General features: G+C 41.4%; 1 protein-coding gene across 1 annotated transcript in view; it reads right to left on the bottom strand.

Annotated features, from left to right (window-relative positions):
* Positions 1-11,796: 11,796 nt before the first annotated feature.
* ARHGAP6 (Rho GTPase activating protein 6) overlaps positions 11,797-13,188 on the bottom strand; it is a 160,685-nt gene continuing 159,293 nt past the window's right edge. Inside the window, exon 13 of the mRNA XM_026047260.1 lies at positions 11,797-13,188. This exon is cut by the window's right edge and continues 577 nt beyond it. Coding sequence (XP_025903045.1) covers positions 13,065-13,188 — 124 coding nt within the window. The 3' untranslated portion in view covers positions 11,797-13,064.

Here is a 13,188-nt window from a genome sequence, read left to right as displayed (position 1 = left end):
AAAGTGATATTGTTGAAATAACCTAGATAAAATAAAACAAACAAAAAACTTGAAGGAAGACAAGCAACAGCATACCAAGGAAATTTCATTTGTTTTCAGTATCCTGTGACCACAGTTTGTGGCAGTCACCACATGCAGTACCTGGGGTGCAAGAGGATCAGAAGCCTCAGGCAACAGCTAGACACAAAAAGGCTTGCCAGTTCAGTCTGAGTCTTAATACAGAGCATCTACAAGCAGCAGGAAGAGCAATCATTCTTACAAACACCTGAAGTCATCACCAAGCAGTGATCACTCACGATGTCAAATTCCTAGTACTTCCACCTACTCGTCATTTTTAAAGTAGCTTACCATGCAATAGCAAGACTCCTTTGGGTGATGACACTGCCCTAGCACAACACAGCTGGGCAGCGACTGCTTGACTACAATGTCTTTGTATTCTCCGGCACTCTGGAATTCTGATGCTCACATAGAGCTAGATTCTTGCCAGAGGTGTGCAGCAAAAGCATGAGAGAGAACAGCCACAGAGTGCATCAAGAGAAATTTGGACAAGATATGAAAAAAAAAACATTTCCACCAGGACAGAAGTCCAGAACTGGAACAGGTTGACCAGAGAAGTTGTGAAATCTCCATCTTATAACTTGACATAGTCCAGAACAAACAGCTATCTCTGAAGCTGGCCCTGCTTTGAGCACGGTTTTGGACCAGGTGACCTCTGGAGATCCTCTCCCACCTAGCTGAGCTGGGAGAATGTTCTCTGCTCTTGTTGTGTCATCACCAAGCTGAGATAATACAGAGTGGAACAGGACAGTACAATGGTCCCTTAATTACGTGCTTATCTCTCGGAGTTTGTAATATTTTAGCATTAAAATTCCCAGTMACATTATTAAAGGTTTAGCTGAACCTAAAGCACCATTTGTGAAGAACCAAAGCTATAACCCTCACAGTCTCTGTAAAGAAGGAGACTTGGAGCTACATCTCAACAGTGTGCACAGCAGTGCGCCCTCGTGGCCAAGAAGGCCAATGGGATCCTGGCCTGCATCAGGAAGAGTGTTGTCAGCAGGTCAAGGGAGGAGATTCTGCCCCTCTCCTCAGCTCTGGTGAGGCTGCACCTGGAGTACTGTGTGCAGTTCTGGGCTCCCCAGTATAAGAGGGAAGTGGGGCTTCTAGAGAGGGTCCAGCGGAGAGCAACAAATATGATTAACGGACTGGAACATCTCTCATATGAGGAGATACYGAGTGAGCTGGGCCTGTTGAGCTTGGAGAAGAGAAGGCTGAGAGGAGATCTGATTAACATGTATAAGTACATGAAGGGAGAATATAGGGAGGAAGGGGCCAAGCTCTTCTCAATGGTGCCCAGCGATAGGACAAGGGGCAATGGGTGTAAGTTGAAACACAGGCAGTTCCATCTGCAGGTGAGGAGGAACGTCTTTCYTGTGAGGGTGACAGAGCCCTGGAACAGGCTGCCCAGGGAGGTTGTGGAGTCTCCTTCTCTGGAGGTCTTCCAAAACCTCCTGGATGCCRCCCTGTGCCACGTACTCTAGGTGTCCATGCTCGAGAAGGGGAGTTGGGCTAGATGATCTCTAGAGGTCCCTTCCAACCTTAAACATTCTGTGATTCTGTGATTTTGTGATATAATCCTGTGCAATATGCTTTAGGTGACCCTGCTTGAGCAGGGGAGTTTGACTAGATGATCTCTAGAGGTCCCTTTCAACCTGAACCATTTTATGACACCGTGATTTCAGARTGGTACTGATGTTAAAGATATAAAAGTGACAGCAACAATAGGAAAATACTTTGGGACACTGAAGCAGAACTATTAATGCCCTTAGAAAATGTTTCCCAAGCAAAGCAGAGTTTTTTTTCTGTCCTGCCACATTTACAAGAATATTAAGTATAGGCCATATAAGAGAAAGTTTAGCACTCAGGCTCWCAGGGAATGCTGGGCAGTGGAACTTTGTCTGATTAATCCCCTTGTGGGAGCATGGCCCAGCCACTCATACTTWAAAAAGGTCCACAAGTTCCAACATGCAATAGATACTTATGCAACAGAGTTTTCATAKGGCCTAGCTATGTGACCTGGATCTTAATTTACTAAATGCAAAGATAGGCACCTAAACTGAAAAGCTGAAATTCTTCAAGGCCCATGAGGATACAAGTAAGAGAATCTCTTTTCTTCCTCCTCTTCCAACATTTATTTTACATGGGAGAAGGTTGGCAGAATTTGAGTTCTGGCCATGAAGCAGTTTGTTTGTTCTGTGGAAGAATCAAGGCATTCAGCATAGCTCTTGTTGATCCAATTATAATGGATTTACATTAACATAATTGTGCTGTGAGCAGAAACTTTCTAAGTGAAAAAGTCTGCTTCAGTTACTGTGCTAGTGTGTTTCCATATTCCTGCAAAATAATCAAGATCTCCTGCTGGGTGATTGGAAACAAGTGTAAGAAGTTTAGTTACACAATGCTGATCTTTACAGACTAAGCTCATCTCTGCTCTACAACAACTTCCTCAACCAGATGAGACCTAGATACCCAAAATATCTATGGGTCGCCAGTGAGAGATGGCTGGGTTGCCTCTTCAGGATCCTACCTTGAGCGAGGCCCAGTGGTGAGGAAAACTCCTAAGAGCAACTACCCACTTACCTCCCTGTGAGAATGATGCTTTACATACAGATGTAGCTCTTGTCCTTCACAAGAATAACAGATAGCAAGAAATATGCAGTAAATGGGTATTGGAATCACAGGAAGAAAGGAGGGCAAGGGCAGGGAGGAATCACAGTGCCAAGAGAGTCAGCATTGCTTCTCTTTGCTTTGAGAGGCTCCCAGTGAGTTACTTTGCATATTGTGACATATCTCAGAAATGAGGGACAAGTTCTTATCTGAATTTTACAATTATGACAGGAGTTCCAGCATAGCCAAGAACGCTGAGCTTCCCACTGCACAGTTGCACTGTACTGTACTAATAATGCAGCCCAAGTGTGTGCATCCAGTCCTGGTGCCATGGTGAGGCAGCACATAGAGAACTGGCTGGAGAGTTGCCAAGTTATGTCACCTGTAAGGCAATCGCCCAGGGCCCAACAGAAAGTCAGTGGCAGAGCAGGGTTTCAACTTTTATGACTACCCATCTGAATACMCAGGTGGGCACCAGGCTCTGATCATGGAGGGTGGGGAGAGGGAGGCTTTGTGAGAAACCAGAAAATAATTGAGGCAGGAGGACACCTCTGAAGGTCATCTAGTCCAAGTCTCTTGCTCAAGGGGGTTCAGCTCAAACAGGCTGCCTAAGACCATGTCCAGTCATGTTTTGAATATCTCCAATGAAGAGAGTCCACAACATTTGGGCAGCCTCCTCCACTCTTCAACCACCTTCACAATAAATAATAATAATAATAATAATAATAATAATAATAATAATAATAATGCTTTAAGAGGATTTCTTATATTTCTGTTTGTGCTCGTTATCTCTAATCCATTCAGTGGATACCACTGAGAAGAATCTGGCTCCACAAACACTAATATTAGCCCATACTGCACTCAGTGCTACACTGATCCACTGTGATAGACCAAATTAGGCTACACATTAGATATCACTCACTTTTTTGAAGGAAGTCATAGAAGATTCTTATTTTTCCGATCAATAGAGAATGCAAAGGGCTTTCTTTCTGGTCAGTTCTGGTTACTTTAATTTTTCCATTGTCCTCCTTCCTGATGTTCTTTATTCATGTACTTAATCTAATCCCTTGTTATCCAAGAGAAAGGACAGCTACATATTCTCCATACCCACTTTTTAAAACCTGTAATAGAAGATTGCTTGAGGCTAATATGAATGGCAAACCGAAAAGCTTCTGAACAGCTGCCTCATAGGGGCCTATTAACTCCTGTTACCTTTTTCATACATGAGACAGATCTGATGGTACATGCATATATGAAAAAGGCACTGGCACTGAGCGGACTGAGGAGAGAAAGATTGTGTAAGTTCAAGATCACTCAGAATGAATACAGATAAGGCATGCACCTGAGTCAGAGCCAACATGACAGAAAGCTGAACTCTGTACTACTCCATCCAAATACAGCTCCAGAGTAATTCAGTTACTGGATGGTTACCTGCAGTAGAGCCCATCTGTTTCCTCAGCAGCAACTATAGGAACAAGAAATTTCCTTTAGAAACAGATTTTTTTTTTCTGAGATTCTCCAYTTCTTTTCAGCAACCATCCCTTTGTCTTCATGGCATATTTATGTTGGTCCTACAATTGCAATAACAATTGCAATTAACTTCTTACAATTACAATTACCAGCTGTCAAGAGCTCATTTCCAGATGCAATACTGGGAATCATCTAGATGAAGAGACCAGAGGCACCAGTGGTGGGTGGTCCTACCCTCTCTCTCCCTTTCTCACCAGCCCAATACATATATACAGACCTGCTGATTTGCAAGACCCAATTCTTCCTTGCCTGCCAGTTACTTATGCTGCAAACTTTGCTGTGCTGAGACCTGTGGTCAAAGCAAGAYGAGGAGGACACTTTATTTAAGCCTGAACTATCCGGGAACTAATGGTTCTGAATTGACATTTCCATCTAATCTGTATAATGTGCAGTATCTAATGTGCATAGAAATTAGCCCATCAACCAAGTAGTACAAACACTTAAAATACATACACAAATACAGCATGCTTCCTAGAAGAGTCAGCCAAGGCTGCGGACACTGAACATCTCAGCTTTCATATGCTAAAAGAAGCACCTCTCCCCTTGTTCCACCACTCTCACTTAGCCTCACTAGGACCTCTGGTATTCCCATCTCCAGGCCCCACTCAGGGCACAAATATCTCTGCCCACAATTTTAGCTTTTGAATCAGCTACTGTGACTGGAGCAAAACCACTTCCAACAGCACAGTCTTATAGCCCCCAGGCCACCCCCATCTTACAGCTCACTAGGTAAATGTCTGTCAGCACAGGCCTCCCCTGGGGCATAAACCACCCCAAGCATCCCCTTGCCAGATGTTTGGATAAAAAAAAAAAAAAAAAAAAAAAAAAAAAAAAAAAAAAGAGAGAGAGAGAGAGAGAGAGAGGGCTGAGGAGGGCAGGACCTAACAAACTGCATGTGGGTCATGAGCAAGTGATGGGCAGTTGATATATTGCCCTGGTCCCCTTCACAAAACAGGGGAATGGGAAAACCAAAGATTATAAGCCCCCAAGACTATTATCCAAAATACCAGATAACAGGTAAACACTGTGAAGAAGGGGGAGCATATTTAAGGTCATTTCTTGAATCTTGCCTAYTGTAAAGAGCTAGAAAAAAAGCAGACGAAAAGCATGAAAGTTTAACGTCAGACTATGGGAGGGGAAGGCAACTGAACTTTAAACCAGAACTGACTTTGCTCAATCACAGTCTCAAGCTCTAAGTGATCCAGCAAAATTATTTGCAGTGACAGAGAGGACAAGACATGCTGGGTCTTCACACCTCTTCTGGTTCATTCTCAGCTGGGAACCATGTTGTGCTTTTGGATCCATCTTTTTCCCCTCTTAGGAGCAGACAGGGATGATAAGCTGTTGTCTTCCCATTCTGCTCTACTTCCCGAGCCATCAGCAGTACTGCTCCTTTGCTTAGAGCGCCTTTGCTCGTTTTGTCTACTGGTGTGTCTTGTGGTTCCAGCTTTTTCCACCCTCATGTTTAATGGCTTTGCGTCCTCCTGCCCTTTTCACTGTCCTTTGTTTTCCTGGTCTAGATGTTCTGAGAAGCTGCATGTGGGTGCACTGCCCACTAATCTAGATGTTGTCAACCCAGGACAATTTTACCTCTCTTCCACCATTCCTATGGTGMTCCCATGATCAAATGCTCCCATTCATCCTCTGTCATTCCAATCTTAAATGTTTCTAGCTACACATCTTAACTCATCTGGAACAGAAAGSCCTGAAAGCTCAGCCACTGCTTTGTCAGTGTCAGCCCTGGGGAAAGGCATGCATTCTCCAGAACAAGCTTTCTCATTCCATCTTTCTTGCTTTATTTTTCAGTTAGAAGAGTTGTTCCTTTTACATAGGAATCTGCCAATCACCCAAGTTGTACTGCTCATTTACCAGTGTCAGCTCACAAAAACAGCAGCAATAGATTCTTCAAAAATACTTTCCACTCACAGAAAGTGGAATGACTGCTCTTTCAGATCTCGCCTTCTTTCTTTCAACCTCTCTGCTCTTTTTGCAGAATAGAAGGTGGCTGATAACACTGGAGCCAGGCTATTTATTTATTTATTTATTTAGGAGGATCACAGAAGAGCCTTCTTAAAGCCAAAGTTCTGAGCTCTTTCASGGCTTTGTTTTTTCCTGCTCTCAGAAAAAAAGGTCCACAGCTACCACATGCAGATACCAACCTGGACAAGAGCATATCTGGTAACATGAATCATACTTTAGCTGGCTACTAGGAGCTACAGAAACATGGTTTGGCAGTAAGACTTTGTTCATTRTTTCACCCTTTTAAACCTTTTTTCAGGAGAAGAGCCAAATGCTTCTTCCATATTCAACACTCAATCTCCCCAATGTGATCATATGACTCTTGTCCTTAAGTGAACAGTATGTTTTTACTTCAGTAACCCTGCTTGGCAGGTTATTGTGTGCAGTTATTTTCTGCATGAGAAAGTAGTTTTCAGTCCAAATTTTTGTATTATTATTAATATTCTGTATTTTTGTATGGAGTCTTTTACTTCTGCAAGGTTGAAAATAGTAACTTAAATTCAAGTGACCATTTCTTATGATCATCTAGGAGTTCTTGAATTTTAAAAGAAGCTTTTTTTTTTTTTTTTTTTAGATAGCCCTTTTTCAAAGTAGATTGGAATTTTGCTAGGATACTACAGTAAGAAATCTTTCTTACTACCTGAAATATAGAAGATCAAGTGACCAGGAAAGCCAATTGCTTATGCAGTGAGCAGTTTTTTGGTGATTAACAAGCTGAAAGTGGTGATTTCTGYGTTTAGAAGCTGCCTGTTTTGGCCAAACGTTTTTCAGCTTTGCAGTGTCCAGTGTAGTCATGGGAGCAGACACGGAGCAGCAGGGACCTCTGGGCTTCTTACACAGAGAGGCCTTCACCTTCAAGACAGAGGCAGCCAGGGCCCACCTCGGCAGCATGCCCAATGCATGACAGTACATGCATCCACATGCACTCTTTTCCCCTCCTGATGCCTCCACGGCAGGTGTGTCCCCACACTTGCCTTGGCTGAGCACCCTGGAGCACCTGCTGCCCTTCTGACTCCTTCCCTTCCGGAGGGCAGCATTCAGTTCTCTCAGCTCAGGCACAGATTAGTAGTATGAAAGAGGAAAGGGCTGGTCATTGCTTGGTATGACAGGGTCAGATATTTTCTGACTTTTTTTTTCTAGATTTGAATTCCCCAGCACTTTGAATCATTTTTTGTTTGCTTTTTTTTTCTTGTTTTTTTTTTCTTTCTTTTTTTTCTTTTTCTTTACTTTTTTTTACTTTCTTAAGTAAAACTATGGTGAAAAGCGGGCTTAGGAAAATGGAAAAGGAAGATCCTTAACAAAATGAAATGTTAGTCTGAGGAGTTCCCTTATGTTCCCATCACTCAGTAGTGAATGCATTTATAAAAAATTGCTCTATTTTATTTAAAACTTTAAAGAGTCACTTGAAGGAAGGCCTCAGTCTTGGGGAATGCTGTAATCACACAGCTGGAGTCTCTCGCTTCTAGTGTAGTATGCTCTTTCACTGCCTCTCAGATAGAATTCTAATATTTGAACAAAGTGGATAAAGACAGATGTCCTCTTACCTCCCTCCCTCTGTGACCCTAAAAGTCCAATGGCTAAGATATTTGCTTACTCAGCAGCAGACAGAAGGAGGATTAAAATGTCTTTCATGAGAGAGTTTTCATCTCCCCTTCTCCGTTTGCCAGTGCCAAATACAATTCGGTGCAAACATGCTTCCCTATATATTTCTAAAATAACCCAAATCAGTCACTTTCTTCAGTCCCTTATTCATTTTTGARCTAGCTGAATTAATTATTTGGATCCTGGTCCAGGTCGAGAACACTTTCAGATCAATTAGAACAAGAGTCCTCAGTGAATAAGCAACTCCTCTGAAAAAATAAATAAATGTAATTCCAGACCTCACAGTGCCCCTTTCCTGCACTTCCCAATAAAGAAAAAAAAAAAGAAAAAAAAAAAAGAAAAGGAATTTGTACAGGGTTTAGCAGAATTAAGCTTCAAGGCTCCTCTTGGCCGTTAACTGCCAGGGCTGTATGAGGGGTATTGTTCCTACCAGCCGTGCCAGGCCCAGGTTTGCCTGAGGACTTGGGGGATGTTACAGCATCACTAAAGTCTCAGGATGGGCTTAGTTTCTCCCRGGAGCTGTAAAGGCATGCCAGGCATTTTGCTTTCCTTTCCTTAATCTGCAGCTGTTGATATTTGACACKGGGTTTATCAATTCCTCCCTTCTTACTGTCGCCAGGACCCTCCATCCATTTCTCACACATTTGATATTTTTACCTTAGGTCTCATTCAACAAAATTTGTAAAGAAGCCTTTATCAGGCTGGTTATTTTGGCTTCGTGTGTATGCAGTGTGGCATAAAGGGATCTTCTAGGGACCAACACACATCATCCTACAAAGGGAGCTTCACATATAGATCATAGCACAGAAATACCTCCCTCCAATGAATAAGAAGGGAGCCTGAAAGGGACTTGCCCAGCTGTAGATAGCTCCTCTGGTGATTCCTGAAACTTCAGGAAGATTAGATGAGTGCTATTCTAGGAGACAGCTCATTTTATAACTGAGAATTCTGGGCGTCTACATGCCTCAAATAGCTTTGCAGTCTCTGCTGTCTGGACACTGAGACTCCTTCCCCTAAAACAATTTTAGCACAGCAATTGTTTGCTGTTCTCACTGACGTTGTGAAAGGGCTTACTGATATCAAAATACTCTTTAAGGTAACGAGGAATCATAATCTGTTCCTCTGTGTTGTAGTTTGCTGAATTTGTTCTTTTTTTTTGGAGGGGTGGGGGCGAGGGAGAGGTGGCTTTTTGAATTTGCCATTTGAATTTGCTTAGATTTGTAACTAGCCTCAGGTGCTTGGTGAAGCTTTTCCCTCCATGTTTAGCTGTCGAGTCCTGCAGATCCCTGTGTCATTTAACAGAGCTAACTGCGGGTTTCTGCCAGGAGGAATGGCCTGTCCCACCTTCCTCTGCCATCTCTGACCATGTCCCACTCCTCCCTTGTGCCTACCACTCTTGAGCACTGAGCTACTAGAAATTCATGTCTTCCTTGCACAGGGCAACAAACCCTGTATTTCCTGCACGGCTACACAGTGGCAAAAGCTGGTGTAAGGGTCTTGATAGGTGGATGAAGAAGAGCTACAAGGAGCAGGAGACAGCAATTTCCCCCTGAGGTGAGTCAACTGTGCAACCAGATTTTGTTTTCAAAGATGGCAGCAACTGCAGTCTCTATTTATTCAACAATACACCATTTTAAGATCTGAGCACTGACAGCATTTCAGCCTAGAATGGCTGCCAGCTTCTAGCTCCTCTGACAGCATTTTAGCCAAGAGTGATGGCTAGCTTCTAGCTCCTCAGCAAGGCACCAGCACTGACTARTCCCTTCCCTCAGGCCTGCCCCATCTTCTGGGAGTATCTAATTTTTTATTACTTTACCCATCACTTTGCTTTTCTTTAAATATTTTAGCATGTAAACATTTCTAGGGACACATACATGGGGCATGCACCATGAATGGGGTATAGGGTGAGGCTGGAAATTGGAATGGGACCCACATGGAAGTTCAGTCTGAGAGAAGGGCAAGGTCTCCAATAAGCATGTGCCCTCCCTCAGCTACCAAGTGGAGGTACCTTGTTGAATCTCAAAGCACCGCTGAAAGTTATCAYACACAAGTGCAGTGTGAGAGTCAGGGAGAAACCTGAGGAGGAGTTTCTATCTCTGTAACTGCAAACAAAGGATGCTGGAAGGCAGGGATAGCAAATTTACCTCATTGTAATGAATGCCTAAAGACCCAAAATGATTCCAGATTCTGCTGTGAAACATGGGAGCTCTGCATCATTTACCTTTSAATGACTCCTTGGAATGATTACCTTAGGATCTTCATAGTCCTAAATTGGTCTGGGCTTGATAAAATAACATTTTTTCTAGTTTCACTATGTTTAATCAACTTTAAAGAGAGACTTAAAGAAAATTTGTATTTTGTTAATGCTAAATTTAGTGAGCCATACACTGTTCATTGCAAACTACTTTGACTTCAGGATGCTGACGTGTTTACACATCATCTGATTCTTTGCCCAGAACTTCTCCTTTCCTACACTGCAGACACAAAAATCTTCCTTCAGACTCCAAGCAGACACAAAAATCTTTCGTCAGACTCCAGACACCACTGACTTCTGGACCTCTTAATGGACAGAGGTCTTTACCTATCGCGCCTTCTGTATAAGCCCCCAACTTTATCCAGTACTCATGACTACTCTTTCACATACTTACTCTTCTTACGTTCCAGTATTTTCTGTTATAATCACTTCMTTCTCAGGGAGTTCCAAACATCTCACTGTTTCATTTTTTTTGCCATATTTGTTCTTTAGGGTTGAGGGAGAACAGGGAAGGCAGGGGGTTGACGGAGGGAGAGAGGAGGATGCAGGTTGCTGCACTTTGATAGACTCTTCAGAACGTTACTTTTTGCTCAAAGCAGTTTGCCTAAATCTAATACTCTTCCTAGTCACCAAAGCAAAAGGGCTTTAGCTGTAGCTCACTTCTATTCCTAGCATGTCCTGCTGAAAAGACTATACCCATGAAGCTACCTACAGTTAAAAAGTCAGAATAACCTTTCTGTGGGAAGAGGGAAGTACCAAGTCTTAGATACGTATATAAAATGGACAATTTCAAACTATCACACCCCTAAATTTTTGCAATAATTTTGCTTTTTTTTTCTGTTCAAATGAAAATAACAGACAGAAAGGATGTAATCTTGGCAAGTATAATTTTTAATTCATCCAAATTTATTTCATATCTATTTTCTTCCAAGCTGCTGCATACTGAAATGTGTGCAGACCAGGTTGTCCTCCAGCAGTCTCTTTCTCTCCTTTTTTCATGAACTCCCTATAGAAGGTATTTGGTATTATATACATATATACAGACATATACAGAGATAGGTGAAAAGCAATTTCTTTGTGAAGCTGAGGCATTACTATAGGTCACTAAAAATGTTTAATATGCAGGTACTTCTATAGTTAGAAAGGGATTTAAAATGGAGAGATGGATGACTAGAGAATAGCTCATTCTCTGCAGGAAAGAAAACAGCAAGTCCTGAAGATCGCTTGTAAGAACTTTTTTGTGCTCTTTCTTTCTGCCTTTTTTTTTTCTTTTGGTATGTGGTGAGTAAAGTAACAACTGCTGCAAAAAGCAACATGCAAGAACCTTTCCCTATCACACCTAGCATCTAGATGCTATTTGGAAAACCCGTACAGTCATCACAAGCACAGAGCTCAGATTTGTATTGGATATACATTTGCATTGAATATATAAAAAGAGCTGACCATCCTCACGATAACACAATGAACAAAGAACAAATCCTGCTCCTTTGCTTTTGGTTTGGCGATATTACTAAGTTCTCACAATTATTTTTTGAAATATTTACTCAAGAAATATAAAAAAAACACACATCCCTTTCTAACATAACCCCAATTTAAAAGAAAAAAAAGAGCAAAAGTATGCTCATTATTTTGCTTAGCTTTTTATTTACGGCACAAGGTAAAGACAACATCACTGCGTAAGTCTTCAACTCCATTAAGACTAGTATATTTTTATATATATATATATTTTATATGATACACTTTCCCTTATCAAGTGAGAAGAATTCTCCTAGAATACTGAAGTACATTGCCACCCGCTGGCCATAAACATTTTTGCAATTTAAAAACACCAGAATTTGTGCAACGTCAACCCTTAACAATGAACTTACAGTTATTGAAAAAGTACAATTATTTCCTTATAYTTTGGCACAATATTTATAGAAATGCAGCTGTGAACTTCTCCAAATGTCACATTCATTTCTGAAATTCAGTGTGACTTCCTTTTATTCTGCTTTGTCTAACCTTCCTAATGCTGAAGCTTTAGTATTTTAAAGGAAAAGCCATATTCTTTCTTAGTTATTATACAACTCAATTTATTGGGTTTAATTATCTAAAATTGGATTTCTAATTTGAATTCCAGTTTATTCTTTTAGAACAATACATAAAATCATACATTTATAAATATATATATTATATCCTGTATACATAAAATTGCTGTTCTTCTAGGCTGGATTGGCAGATCTTTGCATTACATCTTTTAATTGGTTTAGGCAYGGCCTCGGTCTTAACTGATTCTCTGACTTGTTTCCTATCAGAATCTCAAAAAAATATTTTTACCATCTTGTATCAAATTTTAAGTTTGTTTGCAAATATATTTATAAGAAAAAATATTTAGTACTTCCCCTGCTAGCTCACTACTACCCTTATAAAATATATGGCTTTTCATGTTCCACTCTATCTTAGTGTTTTTCCATAGGCAGTGAAAAGACGGACAATATCCCTCTTTAACAATTTTTTTATAAGCACAGAAACCAGCTTGTGCACTTTCTATAGAACTCCAACGCATATCACGGTAACGTAAGTGCAGTGTTTTTTTCTTTTTAAAAAAAAAGCAGTCATGATTGATTGACATCTGCATAAGAAAACATAATATGATTATCATACAATACCCATTACAGAATATACAACCATCAGACCTGCAGATATATAAATACACTTTCAGCAACATCAAAGCAATAGTTTTAATCTTATACACAGCGTATGCATACAGAGTTATTAGACTAAAATTTTCATCTCATTTCTCTCAGAAAGCTCGCTGCAACACAGGAACGTACTGCATTTGTAAATGGGTTGCTGGACAGTGCTGTTAGGAAATTAAAGTGAACAAAGTTTGAAAAAAAATATATATATATATATTTATATGTGTAATTTGGTACAAAAGAAGCCAGCTCTTCCGCTGCTGCTCCCGCGCCGCCGTTGCTGTTTTCCCGCCTGGCGGCTCCACAGGGCTRGATCATACGAGGGTTTCCGGGAGGGCGTCGGGGTTGTCGGCAGACAGGAGCTCCCAGATTTGCCACCTCTCTTTTTGCCAGTCATGCCAGCCGGGCTCGGAGGGGCTTTTCCTGCTGTGCGCGCGC

Source organism: Nothoprocta perdicaria, unplaced genomic scaffold (assembly GCF_003342845.1).
Source record: "Nothoprocta perdicaria isolate Ctin4 unplaced genomic scaffold, notPer1 scaffold_109, whole genome shotgun sequence".
Taxonomy (NCBI): Eukaryota; Metazoa; Chordata; class Aves; order Tinamiformes; family Tinamidae; genus Nothoprocta; species Nothoprocta perdicaria.
The sequence above is the reverse complement of the archived record's forward strand: the minus strand, read 5'-3'. Positions and strand labels throughout refer to the sequence as shown.